General features: G+C 34.6%; 1 protein-coding gene across 1 annotated transcript in view; it reads right to left on the bottom strand.

Moving 5' to 3' along the window:
- CATSPERE (catsper channel auxiliary subunit epsilon) overlaps nucleotides 1–27,697 on the bottom strand; it is a 261,504-nt gene that overhangs the window by 187,037 nt on the left and 46,770 nt on the right. The window contains exons 6-7 of the mRNA XM_032606338.1: nucleotides 13,348–13,372; nucleotides 1,960–2,034 (exon numbers count right to left, since the gene is read on the bottom strand). Coding sequence (XP_032462229.1) covers nucleotides 1,960–2,034; nucleotides 13,348–13,372 — 100 coding nt within the window. The remainder of the gene's footprint in view (nucleotides 1–1,959; nucleotides 2,035–13,347; nucleotides 13,373–27,697) is intronic.

Raw genomic sequence — 27,697 nt, 5'->3', positions numbered from 1 at the left:
ATATGAACAGACCAGTCACAAGTAATGAAATTGAAACTGTGATTTAAAATCTTCCAACAAACAAAAGTTCAGGACCAGATGGCTTCACAGGTGAATTCCATCAAACATTTAGAGAAGAGCTAACACCCATCCTTCTCAAACTCTTCCAAAAAATTGCAGAGGAAGGAACACTCCCAAACTCATTCTATAAGGCCACTATCACCCTGATACTAAAACCAGACAAAGATACTACAACAAAAGAATGTCAGACCAATATCACTGATGAATACAGATGCCAAAATCCTCAACAAAATACTAGTAAACAGAATCCAACAACACGTTAAAAGGATCATACACCATGATCATGTGGGATTTATCCCAGTGATGCAAGGATTCTTCAATATACACAAATCAATCAATGTGATACACCATATCGACAATTTGAAGAAGAAAAACCATATGATCATCTCAATAGATGCAGAAAAAGCTTTTGACAAAATTCAACACCCATTTATGATAAAAACTCTCCAGAAAGTGGGCATAGAGGGAACCTACCTCAAAATAAAAATGTATATATATATATATATATATACACACACTTAAATATTCATAGCAGCACTATTTACAATAGCCAAGACATGGAAACAATGTAAGTGTCCATTGATAGATGAATGGATAAAAAGATTTGGTATTTATACACAATGGAATATTATTCAGCCATAAAAAAGAATGAAATAATGCCATGTGCAGCAAGATGGATGGACATAGAGATTATCATACTAAGTGAAGTAAGACAGAGAAAGAGAAATATCATATGCTATTGCTTATATGTGAAATCTAAAAATAAGATACACTGAACTTATACACAAAACAGAAATAGACTCACAGATATATAAAACCAACTTATGATTACCAAATGGAAATATATACATATATTTTAGTCACTTTGCTGTACACCTGAAACTAACATAAAATTGTAAATCAACTATATTTCAATAAAAATTTTAAAAAAGGAAATTTACTTAATGTCTCTGAATTGTACTCATAAGAATGTTTGAAATGGTAGATTTTATATTATGTATATTTTCCCACAATAAAAATGTATGGATTAAAAGGATGAATAAATGCATTAATTGAGAAAAAAAAGAGTCTATGTTGTTTGTAATGGAGAAATCTTTTAAGGAAATGACATGATCATGAATAAACATGGAAATTAAAAAGAAAAAAAGTAAAGTATTAGGTATGATTATTTAGCATGAACTAAATAATGTTAAATTGTGCATATTTTCACTTAAAAGATTAGAAATTAAGTAACACTTAAAGTATTTAATTACCATTAATATATTTTATTCCCTCTAAAGTTTATTGCCAAATAAAACAATTAATTGATTCATTTTATCAGTCCATCTCTTGTGAATTTGATTACCATGAGGCATGACAGTATGCTATTAAAAAATCATATCTTGACTCATTAAGACATAAAGAATCCCATAAGAAACTAAAACTTCTCATTTTACATTTCTCTTCTATACATTTTGATTGTAACAGAAGACAGAACTTGAATCTTGAGAGGTAAATTTGTAACAGATAAAAGAAAGGACATTTATTCACTGGGCTGCACTTTTAGGAAAATCATTAGTCTCAAGTGGTAAAGGATTCAGTAAAGGACTAGACAGATTTTTGAAGGATGACTTCAACAAAGATACTCAAGAAACATCTTTAAAGCATTTTAATGGTCAGCCTCTTTGTGAATAATGAAGTCATAGAAAATACAGAGAATACTCAGTAAGAATTCTAAAGAAAGATTTATAATTGTAGAAATCGAGCACAAGTTCAAAATCACTATAATGACTAAACTAAATTTAATGGATTATTAAAATGTATTTAGTTCTAGGCTGCTTAATATAAATTATTCACAGCCCTTAAAAGAGAAATGTAGCGTATTATTTTATCTATGATAATAATAATGTTTCCACCTACTAGGGAAGGTTCATTTGCATTCCATAGCAATTCACTAGGGTCTGCGTTTTCTGGATCGTATATCCATATGATAACCTACGAAATAAAATGTGGTTGCATTTCTTGACACTTTGGACAAATTTTTAGTTGTGGCAAAACATAACCAAAAAATGTTTTTATTTGTTTTTGAAATTTCGTATATCTCAGTTTAAAATATCAAAAGTAATACATGCTGTTTTTAACAAGAGAAACTGTCCAAAGAATTAATAACATCCTCTACACTCCTGAGGTAACTAATGTTAAAACTTTGTACGAATGCTTATATGTCTTTTTCTATACCCACAGACACAGCAGCCTCCCCACACACTCATACACTTTTTACAAAAATGAGAGTACACTATTCATGTTATTTATAATGTGCTTTTGTCACTTAATACACCATACCCATTTCAATAGATGTAGAGCTAATTTTTTTATTGTTTTCTTCTTGAATAGACAATTTATTATAAAAATAAATTATATTAAAAATACAGTGAAAATTGCCCCTCCCACCCTGTACTTCATCACTCAGTTCCCACAAGTCTAATACACCCTGCAAGTAACTACTATTGGTAAGTTTTTTTGTATTTCTATAAAATTCTTGTGCATAACCAGTGTTATTTTTCTCCTTTTTATATAAATACTAGTGTGCTAAATGCACTTTTGAACATTATATTCTTCACTTAAAGTTATGTCTTAGAGAACTTTAAATATTCTCATTAATCTTTCATATTATTTTACATATTATTACAAATTATGGAGGAACCATAATTTAACAAGTAACCTGTTAATAAATATTTGTTTTTATCCTTTGCCATTACAATCAAAGTTATAATGAGCAACTCTGAACATATATTATTTTCTACTTTTGAGTATTCCTAAAAGTGGAATTGTTGAGTCATAGAGTATATGCATTTGTAATTTTTGTAGATACTGCTAAATTGTTCTCTATAGCAGTTGCAACAATATACCTTCTCACCAGCAATGTATGAGATCTCTTCTTTTTTCATAGCCTTCCCAACATGATGTGTTGTCATACATTTGGATATTGTCAGTCGATGGATGAAAAATGGTACGTTGATGCAGTTTTAATCTGCATTTCCTTTATCATGAAAAAGTTTGAGCATCTTTCCATATATTCAAGTTCTATTTCTATTTCCCGTCTGGTGAACTATTTGTTCATTTCCTTTGCTCATTTTCTATCTGGCTTTTAGTCTTTTATTTATTAATTTGTAGAAGTTTTTAACATAAAGAATGTTCTATATGTTCTATATCTTGATCTGTGTGGTGGTAACATAGACATATATATGTACATATGAAAACTTTATTACTTTTATAATTATATGGCATTCCTCTTTATCTTATTAAATCTGTTTGCCTTAGATTCTATATTGTCCCTATATATGGCTGCCCTTCCTGCCTCCCTCCCTCCCTCCCTTCCTCCCTTTTATATTCCCTTTACCTATATTAATCTTCTCTCAACCTATGTAATTTGAGTTAACAACTAGTATTTACTTTTTGTTATTTTTTTCCATGCTATGCATTTGCAGAGACAAACACAAATACATGCGTACATATATTTTTTAAAAGAGGCATCTTAAGACGTTCTTTTTTAAAAACAAAATTGGATCACATTATACACACTTCCCACATTCTCCCTTTTTTTCACTCAAGTATACATCATTGAAATTCCCAGTCAACACTTATAATGCCTGAACGATATTCTATGATGTGCTTATACTGTAATTTACAGATCAATGTCTCTAATAATGGAGATTTACTGTGGCTCCAGTTTTGTTTTGTTTTGTTTTGCTTTACCACTATTACAATGCTGCAAAATATAGATCTTTTTCCATACAGCCGTATATACTAGAAGTTTTATTTCTGTGGAGTAGATTCCCAGGAGTGGGATTATTGATCCAAATGGTATATATATTTTTAATTTTAATAGATGTTTCCATATTGCTATCCAAAAATGTGAATAAGGCTCTAACTCACACTTTCCACCAGCAATGTTTGAGTGTACCCTTTTGCCCAGATCCCCTCTAGCAATAGTTATTTTCCCTTGCTCAAGTTTTATTAGTGTGATGAGTGTGACACTTCATTGTTAATTTGAATTTTCTTGAGATGAAGTGAAATTCAGCATATTTTCATGTTTGTTAGATTTGCTTTTGTGTACATAGCTTCTTTACATTCTTCTATTGGCACTTACCATATTCTTATCATTTGTAAGAGCTCTTTGTTTTGTTTGGACTTTAGGTATACAGACACATTATTAGAATAATCACGATCCTCAGTCCATGACACACTATCGTTATTGGCATGACCCTCTTTTATGCAATTATTTAAATTGTAAATTAGTAAAATGAAAACTAAGAACCCACCATCCAACTCGAGACCTAGAATCTTACAAATATCTTTCATTTACTTATACATTCCTCCCTTTTCAGGTTCCCTGTTTCTGCCCAGAGGTACTCACCTTCCTGAATTCTGTGTTGGTTTTTCATTAATATAATGATAGTTTTTTGAACTTGATCAGCCCACACATAACCCCCTAGGGCCTGCTTACTTTTTCCTTTCAAGATTATGTAACTAGGATTTATTCATGTTACTGCTCACAACTGAGCTCATTCGTTTTCATTACTATTTAAAATTCCATTATGTGAAAATACCACAATTTTTCAATTTTTATGTTAATGGGCATTTGGATTCCTTCTGTTTGGGATGGATGAATTTTATGAGCAATTCTACTATGAGCATTTTTTTCCTCTTTTTTTGTTGGAGTATAGTTGCTTTACACTGCTGTGTCAGTTTCTGCTGTATAGCAAAGTGAATCAGCTATATATATATATATATATATATATATATATATATATATATCCCCTCTTTTTTGGACTTCCTTCCCATTTAGGTCACCACAGAACACCAAGTAGAGTTCCCTGTGCTATACAGTAGGTTCTCATTAGTTACCTATTTTATACATAGTAGTGTATATATGTCAATCCCAAACTCCCAATTCATCCCACCACCCAGCATTTTTGAAAATGTCTCTTGAGGCATGAGTGCAAGAGTTTCTCTTGAGTATATACTTAGGAGTAGAATTGCTAAGTATATACTTAGAGTATATACTTATACTCTTGAGTATAAGTTGTCGAATATGTGTAAGATAATGTAGAATCATTTCTCAAAATTTACAGCCCTCCATCTCTTTTCAACACTAGGGATATTAGCTGTGTACTCTCATCTATGTTGTAAAATTTCTTCATAACTATTTGTTGTCTAAGTTGACTTTGTTTATGGCACTTCTGTGATAAAGTTTTTAATTTTAACATTTTCAGTTATGACTACTCTTTATTCATAGATTCTGGTTTCCAATCTTGAATAAGATTTCCCTTGATTCCATATAGTACAGCTTCAAGATTCTCCTGCCAACCACCCAGGGTTTTCTGTTTTACATTTGTCTTATATGCCAAGGGAACTTTTTTTTTTTGTATGTGGTGTAAGCAAGGATTCTACTTTTGTTTTCTTCCAAGAAGACATCTTATTTTACTATATTATTCCATATAAACTTTAAGATATTTTTTCAATCAAAAATTGGACTCTGGTGTCCAGTTAGAAACTTTAAAAAACATCTTTTTTAAGCCATTAGACAAAATTTCAGTGTGGTTCTTGATACAGGTTCTGTGTCTTCTTATATTTATTCTTAAGTATTTTATAGTCTGTATTGCTATCATGAATTTATAATATTGTACACTTCTTTTTCTTAATTTATTACTTACACTATTATGTTCAATACAATATTAAATAATAATGGTGATTATGAGCATATTTGTTCAGTTCCTGATTTTAATTGAATTAGAAATATCTCATAATTTATAACAATTACTGTTAGTTATTTGGGAAGTAAATTTTTTTATTAGAATGAAGCAGTTTCCTTCTAAACTTGTTTTGCTTAGTGTTTTTATTAGAAATGGTTGTTGAATATTTAATTTTTTTTTACATCTTTATTGGACTATAATTGCTTTACAATGTTGTGTTAGTTTGCACTGTATAACAAAGTAAATCAGCTATATGTATACATATATCCCCATATCCCCTCCCTCTTGAGCCTCCCTCCCACCCTCCCTATCCCATCCCTCTAGGTGGTCACAAAGCATGGAGTTGATTTGCCTGTGCTATTCAGCTGCTTCCCATTAGCTATCTATTTTATATTTGGTAGTGTATATATGTCCATGCTACTCACTTTGTCCCAGCTTCCCCAACACCCCCTCCACTTGTCATCAAGTCCATTCTCTACGTCTACATCTTTATTCCTGTCCTGCCCCTAGGTTCATCAGAACCGTTATTTTTTCTTTTACATTCCATATATATGTGTTAGCATATGGTATTTGTTGTACTCTTTCTGACTTACTTCACTCTGGATGACAGGCTCTAGGTCCATCCACATCCCTACAAATAACTCAATTTAATTTCTTTTTATGGCTGAGTAATATTCCATTGCATATATGTGCCACATCTTCTTTATCCATTCAACTGTCGATGGACACTTAGGTTGCTTCCATGTCCTGGCTATTGTAAATAGTGCGGCAGTGAACATTATGGTACATGTCTCTTTTTGAATGATGGTTTTCTCAGGGTATATGCCCAGTAGTGGGATTGCTGGGTCGTATGGTAGTTCTATTTTTAGTTTTTTAAGGAACCTCCATACTGTTCTCTATAGTGGCTGTATCAATTTACATTCCCACCAACAGCGCAAGAGGGTTCCCTTTTCTCCACACCCTCTCCAGCAGTTTTTGTTTGTAGATTTTTTGATGATAGCCATTCTGACCCATGTGACGTGATACCTTATTGTGGTTTTGTTTTGTTTTGTTTAGCGGTACGCGGGCCTCTCAGTGTTGTGGTCTCTCCCATTGCAAAGCACAGGCTCTGGACGTGCAGGCTCAGTGGCCATGGCTCATGGGCCCAGCCGCTCCGCGGCATGTGGGATCCTCCCAGACCAGGGCACGAACCCGTGTCCCCGGCATTGGCAGGTGGACTCTCAACCACTGCGCCACGAGGGAAGCCCCTCATTGTGGTTTTGACTTGCATTTCTCTAATGATTTATCATGTTGAGCATCCTTTCATGTGTTTGTTGACAATCTGTATATCTTATTTGGAGAAATGTCTATTTAGGTCTTCCACCCATTTTTAGATTGGGTTTTTTTTTATTTGATATTGAGCTGCTTGTATATTTGGAGATTAATTCTTTTGTCACTTGTTTCATTTGCAAATATTTTCTCCCATTCTGAGGGTTGTCTCTTTGTATTGTTTATGGCTTCCTTTGCTGTGCAAAAGCTTTGAAGTTTCATTAGGTCCCATTTGTTTATTTTTGCTTTTATTTCCATTACTCTAGGAGGTGGGTCAAAAGGATCTTGCTGTGATTTATTTCATAGAGTGCTGCCTATGTTTTCCTCCACGAGTTTTATAGTGTCTGGCCTTACTTTTACGTCTTTAATACATTTTGAGTTTATTTTTGTGTATCGTGTTAGGAAGTGTTCTAATTTCATTCTTTTACATGTAGCTGACCAGTTTTTGCAGCTCCACTTATTGAAGAGGTTTTCTTTTCTCCATTGTATATTCTTGCCTCATTTAACAAAGATAAAGTGACCATACGTGCATGGGTTTATCTCTGGGTTTCTATCCTGTTCCATTGATCTATATTTCTGTTTTTGTGCCAGTACTATACTGTCTTGATTACTGTAGCTTTGTAGTATAGTCTGAAGTCAGGGAGCCTGATTCTTCCAGCTCCATTTTCTTTCTCAAAATTGCTTTGGCTGTTTGGGGTCTTTTGTGTTTCCATACAAATTGTGAAATTTTTTGTTCTTGTTCTGTGAAAAATGCCATTGGTAGTTTGATAGGGATTGCATTGAGTCTGTAGATTGCTTTGGGTAGTACAGTCATTTTCACAATGTTTATTCTTCCAATTCAAGAACATGGAATATCTCTCCATCTATTTGTATCATCTTTGATTTCTTTCATCAGTGTCTTATAGTTTTCTGCATACAGGTCTTTTGTCTTCTTAGGTAGGTTTATTCCTAGGTATTTTATTCTTTTTGTTGCAGTGGTAACTGGGATTGTTTCCTTAATTTCTCTTTCAGATTTTTTGTTGTTAGTGTATAGGAATGCAAGAGATTTTTGTACATTAATTTTGTATCCTGCTACTTTACCAGATTCATTGATTAGCTCTAGTAGTTTTCTGGTTGCATTTTTAGGATTTTCTATGTATACTATCATGTCATCTGCAAACAGTGACAGTTTTACTTCTTCTTTTATGATTTGGATTCCTTTTATTTCTTATTCTTCTCTGACTGCCGTGACTAGAATTTCCAAAACTATGTTGAATAATAGTGGTGAGACTGGGCAACCTTGTCTGTTTCCTGATCTTAGAGGAAATGCTTTCAGTTTTTTACCACTGAGTATGATGCTTGCTGTGGGTTTGTCATATATAGCCTTTGTTATGTTGAGGTAGGTTCCCTCTATGCCCACTTTCAGGAGAGTTTTTATCATAAATGCATGTTGAATTCTGTTGAAAGCTTTTTCTATGTCTATTGATATTATCATTTGGTTTTTATCCTTCAATTTGTTAATATGGTGTATCACATTGACTTGCCTATATAGAAGAATCCTTGCATTCCTGGGATAAACCCCACTTGATCATGGTGTATGATCCTTTTAATGTGCTGCTGGATTCTGTTTTCTGGTATTTTGTTGAGGATTTATTCATCTATGTTCATTAGTGATATTAGCCAGTAGTTTTCTTTCTTTGTGACATCTTTGTCTGGTGTTGGTATCAGGGTGATGGTGGCCTCGTAGAACGAGTTTGCTAGTATTCTTCCCTCCACTATATTTTGGAAGAGTTTGAGAAGGATAGGTGTTAGCTCTTCTCTAAATGTTTGCTAGAATTCACCTTTGAAGCCATCTGGTCCTGGGCTCTTCTTTGTTGGAAGTTTTTTAAGCACAGCTCAGTTTCAGTGCTAGTGATTGGTCTGTTCATATTTTCTATTTCTTCCTGGTTCAGTCTTGGAAGGCTGTAGTTTTCTAAGAATTTGTCCATTTCTTCCAGGTTGTCCATTTTGTTGGCATAGAGTTGCTTGTAGTAGTGTGTCATGATCCTTTGTATTTCTGCAGTGTCAGTTGTTACTTCTCCTTTTTCATTTCTAATTCTGTTGATTTGAATCTTCTCCCTTTTTTTCTTGATGAGTCTAGCTAATGGCTTATCAATTTTGGTTATCTTCTCAAAGAACCAACTTTTAGTTTTATTGATCTTTGCTATTATTTCTTCATCTCTTTTTCATTTATTTCTGATCTGATCTTTATGATTTCTTTCCTTCTGCTAACTTTGGGTTTTTTGTTGTTGGTCTTCTTTCTCTAATTGCTTTACGTGTAAGGTTAGGTTGTTTATTTGAGATTTCTCTTGTTTCTTGAGATAAGATTGCATTGCAAAAAACTTCCCTCTTAGAACTGCTTTTGCTGCATCCCATAGATTTTGGGTCATCGTGTTTTCAGTGTCATTTGTTTCTAAGTATTTTTGGATTTCCTCTTTGATTTCTTCAGTGATCTCTTGGTTATTTAGTAGCATACTGTTTAGCCTCTATGTGTTTGTATATTTTACAGTTTTTTTCTGAAATTGATATCTAGTCTCATAGCCTTGTGGTCAGAAAAGATACTTGATACGATTTCAATTTTCTTTAATTTACCTAGGCGTGATTTGTGACTCAAGATATGATCTATCCTGGAGAATGTTCCATGTGCACTTGAGAAGTGTATTCTGTTGTTTTTGGATGGAATGTCCTATAAATATCAATTAAGCCCATCTGGTCTAATGTGCCATTTAAAGCTTGTGTTTCCTTATTTATTTTCTGTTTGGACGATCTGTCCACTGGTGTAAGTGGCGTGTTAAAGTCCCCTATTATTGTGGTACTGTCAATTTCCCCTTATGTGGCTGTTAGCATTTGCCTTATGTATTGAGGTGCACCTACGTTGGGTGCATAAATATTTACAATTGGTGTATCTTCCTCTTGGATTGATCCTTTGATCATTATGTAGTTTCCTTCATTGTCTATTGTAATAGTCTTTATTTTACAGTCTATTTTGTGTGATATGAGTTTTGTTACTCCAGCTTTATTTTGATTTCCATTTGCATGCAATATCTTTTTCCATCCCCTCACTTTCAGTCTGTGTGTGTCCCTAGGTCTGAAGTGGGTCTCTTGTAGACAGCATATATATGGGTCTTGTTTTTGTATCCATTCAGCCAGTCTATGTCTTTTGCTTGGAGCATTTAATCCATTTTCATTTAAGGTAGTTATCGATATGTATGTTCCTATTACTATTTTTTAAATTGTTTTGGGTTTGTTTTTGTAGGTCTGTTTCTTCTTGTGTTTCCTGCCTAGAGAAGTTTCTTTAGCATTTGTTGTAAAGCTGGTTTGGTGGTGAATTGTCTTAACTTTTGCTTGTCTGTAAAGCTTTTGATTTCTCCATTGAATCTGAATGAGATCCTTGCTGGCTAGAGTAATCTTGATTTCAGGTTTTTCCCTTTCATCATTTTAAATATGTCCTGCCACTCTCTCCTGGCTTGCAGAGTTTTGCTGAAAGATCAGCTGTTAACCTTATGGGGATTCCCTTGTATGTTATTTGTTGCTTTTTCATTGCTGCTTTTTAATATTTTTCTTTGTATTTAATTTTGATCATTTGGTTAATAGGTGTCTTGGTTTATTTCTCCTTGGATTTATCCTGTATGGGACTCTGTTCGCTTCCTGGACTTGATTATTTCCTTTCCCATGGTAGGGAAGTTTTCAACTATAATCTCTTCAAATATTGTCTCAGTCCCTTTCTTTTTCTCTTCTTCTTCTGGGACCCCTATCATTTGAATGTTGGTGCGTTTAGTGTTGTCCCAGAGGACTCTGAGATTCTCTTTAATTCTTTTCATTGTTTTTTCTTTATTCTGCTCCTCAGTAGTCATTTCCACCATTTTGTCTTCCAGCTCACTTATCCATTCTTCTCCCTCAGTTATTCTGGTATGGCTTCCTTGAATAGTATTTTTAAGTTCATTATTGTGTTGTTCATCATTGTTTGCTCTGTAGTTATTCTAGGTCCTTGTTAAACGTTTCTTGTATTTTCTCCATTCTATTTCTGAGATTTTGGATCATCTTTTCTATCATTACTCTGAATTCTTTTTCAGGTAGACTGCCTATTTCTTCTTCATTCGTTTGGTCTGGTGGGTTTTTACCTTGCTCCTTCATCTGCTGCATATTTCTCTGTATTCTCATTTTGTTTAACTTACTGTGTTTGGGGTCTCCTTTTCGCAGGCTGCATGTTCATAGTTCATCGATGCTTTTCCATTTTTTCATTTTTATGTTCTGCATTCTGCATGATTCCCATTCCAAATCACTAATTCTGCAATTTTCTCAACTGTATGTAGTCTTCTATTTAACCTGAATTTTTGTTTTTAGATGCCTATTTTTTCATCTTAAGACATTTATACAGGATATTTTCAATGTTGTACAATTATGCACAATCCTCATTCTTGTTTTCTTTGTTTTTATCCCTTCTTTTACCTTTGTGACCGTTTAAAATATGGATTTAATCATCTTTCAGATGGTTCTCATCTTTAGTTTTGAAAAGTATGAACTTTCTCCATATGTGTGAGAAAGTTTATGTGTGTGTCTATTCCAAGCAGTTTTGTCTTTTTTTGTGGTCTATAGCTTTTATTTTGAGATTATTTTCAGAGGGTTTATTTTCTATGAGAGTCCTATACACCCTTGGTTATGAAATGGATTTTATAATCACCTCTGCCTGTGCCCTATGTGTTTCACTGCTTGTATTTTTGTGTTTACCACTCGGCTCTAGATTCCCCAACCTCTTGAGAGGTGTTTAACTTGGGCATCCACCTGAAACTCTGTGAAGGTAACTCCTTGTCCATTTACGGCCCCCAAAAGGATGTATCATTTATTTGAAACTACTCTAAGACAGTGAGTGAAGCCTTACTAGTTCTCATTTTACAGACCTTTCATAAATCCTAGCTTCATGTAGGGAGGTTAGTTTCAGCTCCTCCCTCTCCCATAGGTTGGAGGCTTCAGTTTCTATTCCCACACACATGTTAAAACATCACCCTTTGTCTACTAGGGCTTATATTCTGTCTAATAACCTTACTTCAGAATTCACTCTTCTCTAACTCTGGATTTTAGTTCTTTAGTTACTTCTGACAACTAGTAAACTCCTTTACTTGCTTTTAAATTCTATACACATGCGTACCAATATTAATGTAAAAGTCTACACTAATATTATACATACGTATTTTGTAAAGGCATTTCTGTATGTTTTGAGTGAGATGGAGGCTATTCTGCATTATTTGGGCCTGTAATAGGTATTCTACTTTTAGAAGTTTCTCTCTATTTTCTGTCTTAAAATTCCTTATCCATGGATAATACTCTTTCTTCCTTTTTTTCACTGTTATAGTTATAGACTTAATAAATAATCCTATAATGTCAACTGGGACTGGGATAGGGATACATATGAACACATGAGCTCATTCAGCCATCTTGATCCAATATAGCAAGTTTATTTCTTCTTCTTATTTTTCTGCCTCTTCTTTCCACTAAATCACTATGTTGAGAAATTGAAAATATTTATAGAGCTTAAGTTTCCAAATATTACCACCTTATTTCAATTTTCAAATTTTTGAATATATCTCTCTGTCATACTTCTAATCAGCCTTCAATCCACATGTCAAAACTTTTGGATCTCAAAATCCCTTCATAGGCTTAAAAATTATTGAGAATCCCACAGAGCTGTTGTTTTATGTGGGTTAGCTCTATCAATATTTATTACCATATAACAAATTAAAATTGACAATATTTAAAGATATTTATTAATTTATTTTAAAATTTATGATAGACCTATTACATATTAATATTAAATAACATATTTCTATGAAAAATAATTATTTTCCAAGATAAAAAATAGTAAGAAGATTGGGTTTTTACATTTTACATTGTAAAATCTCTTTAATATCTGCCTTAATAGAGGAGAGCTGGCTTATCATCTGTGCTCATACATTCAAGCTGTTGGTATATGTTATTTTGATGGAAGTATATGGGGGGAAATCTATCCTCACACAGATATGTAGCTAGAAAAGCACAGACCTCGTGGACCTTCTAAAAAGGTCTGTGAAGACCTAGGGGATCTTAGTCTATAACTTGAGTAACCACTGCTCTAAGCTAATTTTATTGAAAATTAGTTTAGAAAATTCCTCTTCTAGTAAGTATGGAAGATAAGATGGAAATAATATAGTATAATATATGAGAGATATACAGAAACTTTAAAAAGATTTACCTCGGTTAAATTGTTAGTGAAATTTCTGTTGGGAAAAAGAGAAATCATATTTTAGTAAACAGCATGTTAAATATTAGTTTGAATATTCTACTTTCAACATACATGTTTATAAATCTTTGAGTATTCTCTTTATATTCCATCACAGATATATAAATGATTAAATGCTAAATGTTAAAAAAACTCAGGTCAATAATTAAATATAATTATTGATCCTCATGTGTTGTCAACAAAAGGCTGAGGGGCATGAATCTATATATTTTCTTAATAATACTGTAAGCTCACATAGCCAAAGTTGCATGATTAATCTTCTTTAAAAATTTGACATGATCAATGCACATTAAAAAGTCTATAGAGTTTAGGGACTTCCCTGATGGTCTGGACTCCATGCTTCCAATGCAGGGGATGCAGGTTCAATCCCTGGTCAGGGAACTAAAATCCTGCATGCCACACAGCATGGTCTCCCCAAAAAAGAATTCTACAGAGTTTACATGTTTTAATTTATGTCAAAACCAAATTTATCAATTAGCACTGCAAATGCTTCATTTATCAGCCTTCCAGTGTAAATTTTCTGAAAGGAGCAACATTCACTTGTATGTTTAGTTATATGTTTTTTAGAAAGTAATTATTGTCACTTTAAAGATATCTATATTTTTAAAATCATATAATCTCTAAAAGTCAATGACTCAGGACTGTGTTTTCATTTGTGCATAGTGCTTAATACATTATTAGGTACAAAACAAAATGAAGATGTTTGGGGAATCAGTAAATGTGCATGCAGTGAGTTTCTGAGACCGCATAATGAAAATACTATTTTGTATGTTCAATCTGTTATATGAGAAAGCCACTGAAAAAACGTACTATAAATCCTGACAGGCAAATGTGCCCAAAGTTCAGAAAGTATGAAGTTTATAAAAAAAAAATCCCCTGCCAGTACACAGGCACCTAAAACTAACCCCTGCAGCTGAGCATGTGCACAGTACTGGCTTGGGCCACCAGTGCTGCCTGCTTTGGTCCCTAGCTACTGGACCTGGAAGCACTGCTGAGGACTATCATAGCCCTTGCAGTCACCCTGGTCACCCTGCAGCATTTGGTAAACACAATGCAATTCTTGATGTTTTGGACCCCAGTGGCCTGAGCTGATGAAACATGCCCCACTGGATCCAGAACCACCACTTGCCCCTGCACATGGCCCCCCACACCACTAGACCTGCAGTCACAGCATGCTCCAGCATGCACAACCACAGGTGAAGGTCTTTTCTTAATGAAGTCAGTCTGTGACAACTGGAAGTGGTGACTTCAAATGTGCAGACACCTACACAGGCTACAGGGACCATGAAGAATCAGGGAAACATGACACCACTTAAGGAATATAGCAAACTCCAGCAATTACCCCTAAGGAAATGGATATATATACACAAATAGCCTGATAAAGAATTCAAAATAGGGTTCTAAAGATGCTCAGAGAGTTATGAGAGAACAAAGACAAGCAATTTAATGAAATTAGAAAAACAATACTAGAACAAAATGAGAAGTTCAACAAAGAGGTAGAAAACATAAGGAAGAAACAAATTGTGGCCCTGAGGAATACAATGACTGCAGTGAAGAATTTATAAGAGAGCTTCAACAGCAGACTGGAACAAGCAGAAGAAATAGTCAGTGAACTCAAAGACAGATCTTTTGAAATTATCTAGTCAGAAGAGCAAAAAGAATAAAAAGGAATGACAAAAGCCTATGAGATTTATAGGACATCATTAAGAGAAACAATCTATGCATCATTGGAGTCCCACAAGGAAAAGACAGGGAGAAAGAGGCAGAGGCTTATCAAAAATGTGTAATAGCTGAGAGTTTCCCAAACCTGGGGAGAGATTTGACATCAAAGTTCATGAAGCTAACAGGTCATCCCAAGATTTCAATCTCAAATGATCTTTTCCAAGACCATTAAGATGGAACTCTATAAAATTAAAGACAAAAAAGAAAATTTTAAAAGCAGCAAGAGAAAAAAGTTCTCTCAAAAAGGGAAACTCCATAAGGTTAACAGTGGATTTCTAGGAAAAACTTCGCAGGCCAGGGGAGAGCAGGCCAGGGGAGATATATTCAAAGTGCTGCAAGGAAAAAAAAAAACTCTGTCAAGAACACTTTACCCAGGTAATTTGTCCTTCAAAATGAATGCAAGATAAAGCTTTTCCCAAACAAACAAAAGCTGAGGAAGTTCATCATCACAAGATCTGTCTCACAAGAAATGCTGAAAAGTTCTTAAAGCCAAAATGAAAGGCCTTTAATTAGTAAAATGAAAACATATGAAAATATCCAACACACCAGTGAAGGCAAGTATATAGTCAGACTAAGAATATGTTAATATTTTAATAAGGTGATGTGTTAACCACTTACCTCTAGCATAAATGTTAAAGGGCAAAATGTATTAAAACAGTTATGGCAACAATAATTTGTTAGTAGAAACAGAATATAAAGAGATGTAAATTGTGACATCAAAAACATAAAATATGGAGGGATAGTAAAAGGGTAGAGGTTTTGTATGCAATAGAAGATAAGTAGTTATTAGCTTGAAATAATCTGTTATAGATTTTGGAGAGGGATCAAGATAACAGAGTACGAGGATGTGGAGCTCACCTTCCTTCACAAACACATCAAAAAATACATCTACATGTGGAACAAGTCTCACAGAAAACTAACTGAAAACTGGCGGAAGATCTCCTAACAACCAAAACTGCAAGAAAGATCTCCACATAACTGGGTAGGACAGAAAAAAAACAGCACATCAGGTCAGGACCGGTACCCATGGAAGGTATCTGTAAGGAAGAGAAGGTCCTCACTGGCTGTCCTAGGGAGCCCACTTACCTGCTGGGAAATCCACTGAGACAGACAGAAGGACTGGAGAAGCCTAGACTCTGCTCGCAAGGAGTGCACACATGCTGGCTTGCTAACAATCAAGGAGGAGAGACTTGCACTGGTGGCTGCTGCCTTGCTGCACTTCCCAGCCTGAAGGGGCAAACACCCTTGCCCTGCTCTCTGTACACCACTGCCTGGTGCAAACTCTAGCAAAGATTCATTCTACCTATGCAGAGACAGATGGGAAGCCTTGGGTATGATCTGGGCAGAACTGCAGAGATAACTGTCAGCGCACACATGGGAGCAGCAGATCAAACCTGGCAGATGTCAGTGGGCACACTGGGTGACGTCACAAGAATACAGAGTGGACAAGCACTGAATCTTGGGCAGACAGGCCCTGGAAGAGGACTCTAGCTAAGCAGAGACAACTGAAGAACATGGGGTATGACTAGGGGAGCCTCAGAGCCCATTATCAGCATGTGTACACAGTGGTGGTGAGTCCAGATGTAGCAGACACTGTCAATGTGCACACAGGGCTGCACCACAAGAACGTGGGGCTAGGCTCTAAATCTCGGGTGGACAGGCCCTGGACAGGAGTATAATGGCAAGGAGCCAGTCAGAGTGCCCTGGCTCCATCCACTCCACACCACAGCTTAGTGCCAAATCTGGCAGCCCTGCTCCCAGGCAGCAACACAGCCACCTCATTTAGAAAAGTAAAGATAAAAACCACATGATCATCTCAACAGACACAGAGAAAGCATTTGACAAAATTCAACATCCATTCAAGATAAAAACTCTCACCAAAGTGGGTATATGTAGAACATATCTCAATATAATAAAAGCCACTTATGACAAACCCACAGCCAACATAATGCTCAATGCTGAAAAGCTGAAACCCTTCCCACTAAAATCTGCAACAAGACAAGGATCCCCACATTCACCATTTCTCTTCAACATAGTATTGGATGTCCTACCCACAGCAATCAGAAAAGAGACATAAAAGATATCCAAATTGGAAGGGAAGAAGTAAAACTATCACTATCTGTAGATGACATGATACTCTATATAGAGAACCCTAAAGTCTCCACACAAAAATTATTAGAACTAATAAATGAATTCAGCAAGGTAGCCAGATAAAAGATTAATATATAGAAATCTGTTGCATTTTTATACTAACAATGAAATATCAGAAAGAGAAAGTAAAAAAAACAATCCTATTGAAAAATCTCATTCAAAAAAATAGGAACAAACTTAACAAAGGAGGTGAAAAATCTATAAATTGAAAACTATAAAACACTGATAGGGCTTCCCTGGTGGTGCAGTGGTTGACAGTCCGCCTGCCAATGCAGGGGACACGGGTTCGTGCACCGGTCAGGGAAGATCCCACATGCCGCAGAGCGGCTAGGTCCGTGAGCCATGGCCGCTGAGCCTGTGCGTCCAGAGCCTGTGCTCTGCAACAGGAGAGGCCACAACAGTGAGAGGCCTGCGTACCGCAAAAAACAAAACAAAACAAAAAAAACACTGATAAAGTAAATTGAAGATAATTTAAAGAAATGGAAAGATAGCCCAGGCTCTTGGATGGGAAGAGTTACTATTGTTAAAATGGCCATACTACCCAAAGCAATCTACAGATTTAGTGCAATCCTTATCAAAATACCCATGACATTTTTTCACAGAACTAGAACAAATAATCCTAAAGCTTATATGGAACTACAAAAGACCCAGAATTGCCAAAGTAATCCTGAGGAAAAAGAACAAAGCTGGAGGCATAACCCTCAGACTTCAGACTATCCTACAAAGCTACATAATCAAAACATGTGGTATTGGCACAAAAACAGATGTGTAGATCAGTGGATCAGAACAGAGATCTCAGAAACAAACCCACACACCTATGGTCAAATAAATCTGTAACAAAGGAGGCAAGAATATATAATGGTGAAAAGGCAGTTTCTTCAACAAGTGGTATTGGGAAAGCTGGACAGCTACATGTAAATCAATGAAATTAGAACACTCCCTCACACCATACTAACAAAAAATACCTGAGAATGGTTTAAAGACCTAAATATAAAATAGTACATCATAAAACTCCTAGAAGAGAACATAGGCAGAACATTCTCTGACATAAATTGTACCAATGTTTTCTTAGATCAGTCCCCCAAGGCAAAAGAAATAAAAGCAAAAATAAACAAATGGGACCCAATTAAACTTAAAAGCTATTGCGCAGCAAAGGAAACCATCAACAAAATGAAAAGACAACCTATGGAAAGGGAGAAATATTTGCAAATGATGCAACTGAGAAAGGGTTAATATCCAAAATATACAAGTGGTTCATACAACTCAATATAATAAAAACAAACAACCCAATCAAAAGTTGGGCAAAAGACCTCTAAATAGACATTTCTCCAAAGAAGACATAGAGATGGCCAACAGGCACATAAAAGAGGCTGAATGCTGCTAATTATTAAGAGAAATGCAAATCAAAACCACAATGAAGTATCACCTTATGCTGGTCAGAATGGCTATCATCAAAAGCCTACAGTTAATAAATGCTGGAGAGGGTGTGGAGGAAAGGTAACCCTTCTAAATTGTTGGTGGGAATACAAATTGGTGCAGCCACTATGGAAAACAATATGGAAGTTCCTTGAAAAACCAAAAACAGAGTTACCATATGATCCAGCTATCCCACTCCTGGGTATATATCCAGAAAAGACTCTAATTTGATACATGCACCCCAATGTTCATAGCAGCACTATTTACAATAGCCAATACATGGAAGCAACCTAAATGTCCACCAACAGAGGAATGGATAAAGAAGATGTGGTACATATATACAATGGAATATCACTCAGCCATAAAATGAATGAATTATTGCCATTTGCAGCAATAATGGATGGACCTAGAGAATATTACACTTAGTGAAGTAAGTCAGAGAAAGACAAATATTATATTCCACTTATATGTGGAATCTATAAAACAATAAAGTGAATCTATATACAAAACAGAAACTAACTCACAGACATAGAAAATAAACTTATGGTTACCAAAGGGGAATGGGAAGCAGGTATAAATTAGGAGTATGGGATTAATGTATACAAACTACTATACATAAAATAAGATAAGCAACAAGGATTTACTGTATAGCACAGGGAACTATATTCAAAATCTACTAATAACCTATAATGGAAAATAATCTGAAAAAAATATATGTACATAAAATTAAATCATTTTGTTGTACACCTGAAACACAATATTGTGTATCAACTATATTTCAATAGAAAAAGAAAAGACAATCTGTTATATCTATAAGATGTTTCAACCACACACACACCAGTTATAGTAGATACATACAAGATGAATAGAAGGGAGTAAAAGAATACCACTATGGAAAATCATCAATTCACAAAAGAACAGCAAGAGAGGAAGAAAGGAACAAAGGGATACAAAAGAGCCAGAACGTAATTAATAAAGCAGCATTAACAAGTCCTTATCTTAAAAAAATTACTTTAAATGTAAGTGGATAAAATTCTCCAATCAAAAGGCATACAGTGGCTGCATGGATAAAAAAAAACAAGACCCAACTATATGCTGCCTATAAAAGACTCACCTCAGCTTCAAGGACATATACAGGCTCAAAGTGAAGGGATGGTAAAATATATTCCAGGTAAATGAAAACCAAAAAAAGAGCAGGGATAGCTATACTTACATCAGGAAAAATAGATTTTAAGTAAAAAAGTGTAACAAGAGACAAAGAAATTCAATATATAATAAAACCAATTATTCAAGAGGAAATAACAATTGTAAATATATATGCACCCAACATCAGAGCACCTAATATATTAAGCAAAAACTAACAGATCTAAAAGGAGAAATACACAACAATATAATAATAGTAGAGGATTCCATTTTCAACAATGGATAGATCATCTAGACAGAAAATCAATAAAGGAATGTTGTACTTGAACTATACTTTACACCAAATGGGCCTAAAGAACATTCCATCCAACAGCAGAATGCACAGTCTTCTCAAGCACACATGGAACATTCTTCAGGATAGATCAAATGTGAGGTAAAAACAAGTCTTAGCAAATTTTAAAAGATTGAAATCATACCAAGTGTCTTTTCTGATTTTTCTTCATCTTTTCATACCATGGTATTAAACTAGGTCAATAACAGAGGGAATACTAGAAAATTCACAAATATGTGTAAATTAAACAACACACTTCTGAACAACCAATGGGTCAAAGATGAAATAAAAAAGGAAAATCAAAAAATATCTTAAAACAATGAAAATAAAAACACAACATAACAAAACTTATGGGATGGAGCAATAAAAGTTCAAGTCAAGAAGGGATATTTATAGTGATAAATGCCCACACTCAGAGAAAAGAAAGACCTCAAATAAACAATATAACTTTATACCTGAAGAAAATAGAAAAAAAAAAGAGAAAGAAACTAAATTCAAAGTTAGCAAAGGAGAAGAAATAACAGTGAAATAGAACAGAAATAAATGAGCCCCCAAAAAGAAAAAAGAATAAAACTAAGAATTTTTTAAAAAGATAAACAAAATTGGCAAAACTTTAGCTAGACTACCTATGAAAAAAGAAAGACTCAAATTACTGAAATCAGAAATGAAAATGAGAAAATCACTACCAATTCTACAGAAATTATTTTTTAAATCATAAAAGACTACTATGAACAATTATAGGCCAAAATATTGGATGATCTAGTAGAAATGGATAAATTCCTAAAAATATATGACCTACCAAGAATAAATCATGAAGAAGCAGAGTATCAGACAAACCAATCATGAGTCAGGAGCTTGAATCAGTAAGCAAAAATCTCCCACCCAAGAAAAAGCCCAGTATTTGATGGCTTCATCGGTGAATTCTACCAAGCATTTAAAGAAGAATTGATACCAATTCTTTCCAAACTCTTCCAAAAAACTGAAGAGGAATGGGTATTTCAAAACTCTTTTTGCAAGTGCAACATTACTCCAATATCAAAACCAGATAAAGGCACTACAAGAAAAGAAAACTACAGGCCAACATCCCTGATGAATACAGATCCAAAAATTCTCAGTGACATACTAGCAAACCAAATTCAACAGCATATTAAAAGGATCATACACGATGATCAAGTGAGATTTGTCCCTGGAATGCAATATATGAAAATAAATCAATGTGATAACCACATTAATAGACTGAAAGATAAAAATCATTTGATCTTCTCAATACATGCAGAAAGAGCATTTGACAAAATACATTATCCTTGATTGATAAAAACCCTCAACAAATTGGATATAGAAGGAACATACTTCATCATAATAAAGGCAAGATATGACACACCACAGCTAACATCTACTCAGTCATGAAAGGTTGAAAGCTTTTCCTTTAAGGTCAGGAACAAGACAAGGGCACTCATTCTCACCATTTCTATTCAACATAATAACTGAAGTCCTAGAGAAAGCAATCAGGCAAGAAAAAGAAAAATAAACACCTGAATTGGAAAGAAAGAAGTAAAATTGTCTCTGTTGATGATGTAATCTTGTATATAGAAAATCCTAGAGTCCACCCCAAAATTGTTAGAACTAATCAGTAAATTCAGGAAAATTGCAGCATACAAAATCAACATGCAGAAATCAGTTGCATTTCTATATACTAATGATAAACTATCTGAAAAAGAAATAAAGCAACAATAGCAACACAAATAATAAAATACATAGGAATAAATTTAACCATGGAAGTGAAAGATCTATATTCCAAAAATTATAAGACATTGATGAAAGAAACTGAGGAACACTTAAATAAATGGAAAAATATCCCATGTTCATGGATTGGAAGAGTTAATATTGTTAAAATGTTCATACTACCCAAAACCTTGTATAGAGTCAATGAAATTCGTATCAAATATCCAACGGAATTTTCACAGGAAAAGAAGAAACAATTCTGAAATACATATGGAACCCCAAAGACCCCAAGGAATCAAAGCAATCTTGAGAAAGAACAAAGCCAGAGGCATCACATTTCCTGATTTCAAAGTACAATACAAATCTATAGTAATCAAAACGGTATGGTACTGGCATTAAAATAGATACATGGAGCAATGGAACAGAATAAGGGCCCAGAATTAAACCCTCACAAATATGGGCAACTAATGTTTGACAAGGGCACCAAGAACAAGATATGGGCAAAGAATAATCTTGAAGAGATAGTGTTGGAAAAATTGGATATCCATATGCAAAACAATGAAACTGGATCCTTACCTTATACCACTCAAAAGATCAACTCAAGGACTTCCCTGGTAGCATAGTCGTTAAGAATCTGCCTGCCAATGCAGGGAACAAGGGTTCGAGCCCTTGTCTGGGAAGATCCCACAGTGCCGTGAAGCAACTAAGCCCATGCATCACAACTACTGAGCCTGCGCTCTAGAGCCCACAAGACACAACTACTGAAGCCCACATACCTAGAGCCCATGCTCCACAACAAGAGAAGCCACCGCAATGAGAAGCCCACACACCACAACAGAGTAGCCCCCACTCGCCACAACTAAAGAAAGCCCACACACAGCAACAAAGACCCAACACAGCCAAAAATAAATAAATTTTTAAAAAATCAACTCAAAATGGACTGAGAACTTAAATATTATACCGAAACTGTGAAACTCCTAGAAGAAAACATAGGGAAGAATCTCTTTGATATCAGGCTTAGTAATGAGTTTTTGGATATGACATCAAAAGCACAAGCAACAAAAGTAAAAATCAAGAAGTGAGAATACATTAAACTAAAATGTTTCTGCACAGCAAAGGAAGCAGATGAATAAGTTCTGGGGATCTAATGTACAGCATGGTGACTATAATTAACAATAATGTATAATAAAAAGAAAGACAGAGAAGATACTGGTATTAGGTTAGTGAAGGAATGAGAGAGTTTTAAGAAGAAATAAGTGATACCCAGCATTAAATGTGGTACAGAAATCAAACAGTAAAAGGACTAAAAAAATCACATTAAACTTTCAGTAACATTGCCAAAGCAGTTTAAGTGGATAGACAGATAGCAGTCAGAGAGTACTGGGATAGACTGATGAAGCAGAACATTGTTACAGTGAATTTGAAAAAGATGATAATTTGAGCATGACCCCTTGGATTCTTCTCCCTTCCTTTTCTGTATTCTAACCCTAGGGGAGAGAGAATAAAGCAAGAGAGTCTAGATGCTAATACAGTACCTGATCCATGAATTCTCTTCCCTCGGGTCAGAATTCTGCTTTGTGGGCAGAGTCAATAGGTTAGGAAAGCCCAGGGAAGAGAGGCAATGCTCAGCAGGGCCTTGTACTTGAGGTTTAATGCTTTGCAGTCTCTGTCTTGAAATTCTTAATAAATGTATCTTTGAACTTGTGGCTTGTATGTGAAGTATGATAGGAAAATGAAGCATGCACTTGGAGGTTTGGCTCATGCAGTACTGTCTCCTATTACTTATCTTCCCCATGGGACAGGCTCTTGGCCACCCACTCATTATGCCCTGGCACCTTGGGTCCTGCCTGGCCTTTCCTTCTCACTCCTTGTCCTGAAAACTAGTTCTGGGCTCAGGTATGAGGAGGGTCAGCATAGGGTATTTAAGTACTGTGACATCTTGAAGTAAGGCATGCCAGCAATTGTCCTCCCCGAACCCCAGCTAGCAAAATTATGGTGTGGCTGGTGGCGGTCTCATCTAGGCAGGGATGAGCTTCTTACCCACCCCCAATCCAGGTACCAAGGGTGTCACAGTGCAGAGGTTGCAATATCCTTGGGGGTTGCCTATCAGCTATGGGTTGAGGTGGTAGGTCCACTGTAAGGGAAGATGTCTGGTTTGACTTCTTCAGACCCCACCCCTGGCTGAAGTATTATATGTCAGTCCAATGACTGTTGAGAGGGAAAACTGAGCAGCTAGTGGGCTGTACATGTGCTAAACCTGGTGACTATATGAGTTTGTACTTGACCGAAGAGTATTCTCATGTCCAAGGGAGCATGGCATTATATTCCAAATAAAAAGTGCCATGATGGGTAGAGAGTAACCACAGAAGAAAGGAAAAGCTTTATATTTAATACTTTTCTTTTTTTTTTTTTTTTTTTTGGCGGTACGCGGGCCTCTCACTGTTGTGGCCTCTCCCATTGCAGAGCATAGGCTCCGGATGTGCAGGCTCCGTGGCCATGGCTCACAGGCCCAGCCACTCCACGGCATGTGGGATCCTCCCGGACAGGGGCACAAACCTGTGTCCCCTGCATTGGCAGGCGGACCCTCAACCACTGCGCCACCAGGGAAGCCCCTATATTTAATACTTTTAACGGTATTTTTCCCTTGGCTTTTGAACTAGAGGCCCTCCATATTCATTTTGTACTGCACCCAACAGATTACACAGCCAGTTATGGATGCAATAATGCAGAAATGGTAGAATATAGTATACAATGGTACTTTCCTCTAGATAGTAGGATTTTAGTAATTAAAAATTTTAAACACAGATGATGAGAGAACTAGAAAACTGAAAGAAACATTTGAAAAAATAGTCTAGAATGAGTCACGGGAAATAAAAAGATAGGAAATATGAAAAGATTTGAAGCATCAGGAAGGACAGAATGAAATGGTGGCATGTTTCTATTATGGAAATTTAAAAAGAAAGAAGAAAGAGAATGAGAGAAAACCAGGATTTGAAAAGATAGTAACTGAATTTTCAGAATTGATGAAAGGTTTTAATCTTCAGATTCAGGAACTATAATAAATCAAAAGTAGGATAAATATAAAGAAACTTACAATAGCAAAGGTTGTATAGCTCAATAGGTAAGGTTGAACTTCTTAAAACAGCTACAGAGAAAATAATGATTACCTAGAGAAGGAAAAACCATTAGACAGAGAGCAGACTTCTCAACTGCAATAGAAGAAGCCAAAAGTCAATGAAAAATAATTCTAAGGCCTTGAAAATCAAAGGTTAAAGATACATGAACATATTAATATAAAACAGAACATAAGTTGAAAAGCATTACAAGTGAGAAACAAGGTCACTATAAACAAAGTCTCAATTCTTCAAAAAATCTTAATAATTCTAAAGTTATATGCACCTAAAAGATAAACTCAAAATAAAAAGCAAAAATTTACATACCTACAAGGAAAAGTGACGTATCTACCATTATAGTGGGAAATTTTAGCCAATATCAAGTCAACAATGAGTCAAATAAGTACACAAGACTTTGAACAGTACACTTAACACACCTGATCTACTGGACATAAATAGCATACTTCATCCAACAATAGGAAAATATATTTTCTTTAGGTACACACGAGAAATTTATAAAATTTGACTACATGCTAAGCCAAAGATTTGATTCTAAAACTTTTGTGATCACAATACAATTAGGTTAGAATTCAATAACAAAACAATAATTTAAAAGGCTCATGTCTGTAAATTTAAAAATGCATTTCTAAACAACTCATTGCTCAAAGAAATTGTAGCAGTTACTAGACAATTATTTATGAGCAATAATGAAAAATTACAATTATGAGATATTCCACTATTTGTTGATGCAGCTATAGAGGTACTTAGAAGAAATTTTATTTCCTTAAACACATACATTCGAAAGAAAAGGAAGTTTTAAGCCTAGTAGGCTAAATAACTAATTCAAAAATTTTAGAAAAACAAACTCAAAAAAAGAAATAATGTAAAAAACAAATTGAGATAAAATAGACAACAATACAAACGCTCAATAAAGCCAAAAGATGGTTCTTTGAAAAGACTAATAAAATAGAAATATCTCTAGGAAGAAGAACAAGGAAATAGAAGGAAGGCACAAATAAAAATATTAGAAATGATAAAAGAGAGGCATACCTACAATTACTTCAGAGATTAAACAAATATAAGACGATATTATGGACAACTTTGTGACATTAAAATTGATACTAAAATTGCTAACTGAAGACATGGATGAATTCCTGGAAATAAAATACTACAAAAATGGATTTTATAAGAATTAGAATTCCAAAATAGGATTTTAACCATTAAAGAAATTGAGTTAATAGTTATAAAATTTCCCCCCACACACACTCAAAAACTCCAGGTCCAGCTAGATTTCTATGCAAGTTTCCATCAAATATTCAAGGAACATGTATTTCCAATCTTATACAAAATCTCTCAGAGAACAGAAAAGAACAACTCATCCTAACTTACATGATGAATCTAGCATAGCCTTGATATCAAAAGAGGAAAAGGATAGTACAAGAGGAGTAAAACCACAGGCCAATCTCACTCATGTATATTCGCACACACAAAAAATTAAATAATATTAGCAAATGGAATCTATTAATGTATATGAAAGTTAATTCATCAAGACCAAGTTGGCTTATTCCAGAAACACAAGGTTAGTTTAATATGGATATATTAATAACTATTATCCATCAGATTAACATAGTAAAAGAGAAAAACCATATGAACTTTTATGTGGAAGAGAAAAAAACTTTGAATAAATTTCAGCACCAATTCATAAAAAAATCCACAGCCACCTTGGAATAAAAGGGAACTTCCTTAACCAGGTAAAGTTTAACTCATAACCTGTAACAAATATTATACAAATAGTGAAATGATGAGAGTCTTCCTTTTAAGATCAGGAATAAAATAAGGAGACCTGCTACCACCCTTCTAAGAAACATTGTATTTGATGTTCTAGACATGCAGTAAGAATAAAAGGAATGGAAGCCATACTTATCAGAAAGAAAAACAAAATCATCATTAGTTGCAAGTAATCTGATTTTCTTTAATTCCAAGAGAATATATACATAAATTATCACAATATAAGAGTTTAGCAATGTTGCTGAATGCAAAAATCAACATTCAAAAGTAAATTGTATTCTATACAACAGGAATAACTGGTTAGAAATTGTAATTTAAAATTTTTGACTATTTATAATAGAAAAAAAAAAGCGTACCTAGGAATAAGTCTAATAAAAATGTCCTGGAACCTTTATTAAAAATTACAAAATCTTATTGGCAGACATGTAAAAAGACCTAAGTCAATGGAGAGTTATATATTATTCAGGAGTAGAAAGACACCCCAAATTGATTAAAATATTTAGACAAATTATAAAAATCCCAGCTAAGTTTTTTGTAGAATTTGACAAACCAATTCCAAAAATTTATAGGAAGAAAAAATAGGTCCATGATATTGCTAAGAAATTCCTGAAGGAGGACAAGAGTTGGGGTCAGGGTGGGGTGGGTATTTGTACTATCACTTCTCAAGATTTAAAAAATAAAGTTATAGTAATACAGATAATGCAGCATCTGTTCAAATATAGACAAATATATCAGCTAATCCATTTGTGGTTAACTAAAGCTAAATACTCTTAAGACACATTAATTACTTTTCTTTTGCATTACTTACATAACCTTGCTTCTTGGTAAGGCTCTGGGAGAGTGGCAGTAATTCAGAGAAGAATGGGTAAATGTGTACTCCTGGTGGGGCTTGCTGAAATCTAGCTATCAGGACTTT

This window comes from Phocoena sinus, chromosome 1 (genome assembly GCF_008692025.1).
Source record: "Phocoena sinus isolate mPhoSin1 chromosome 1, mPhoSin1.pri, whole genome shotgun sequence".
Taxonomy (NCBI): domain Eukaryota; kingdom Metazoa; phylum Chordata; class Mammalia; order Artiodactyla; family Phocoenidae; genus Phocoena; species Phocoena sinus.
This window is presented reverse-complemented; position numbering and strand designations above follow the sequence as displayed.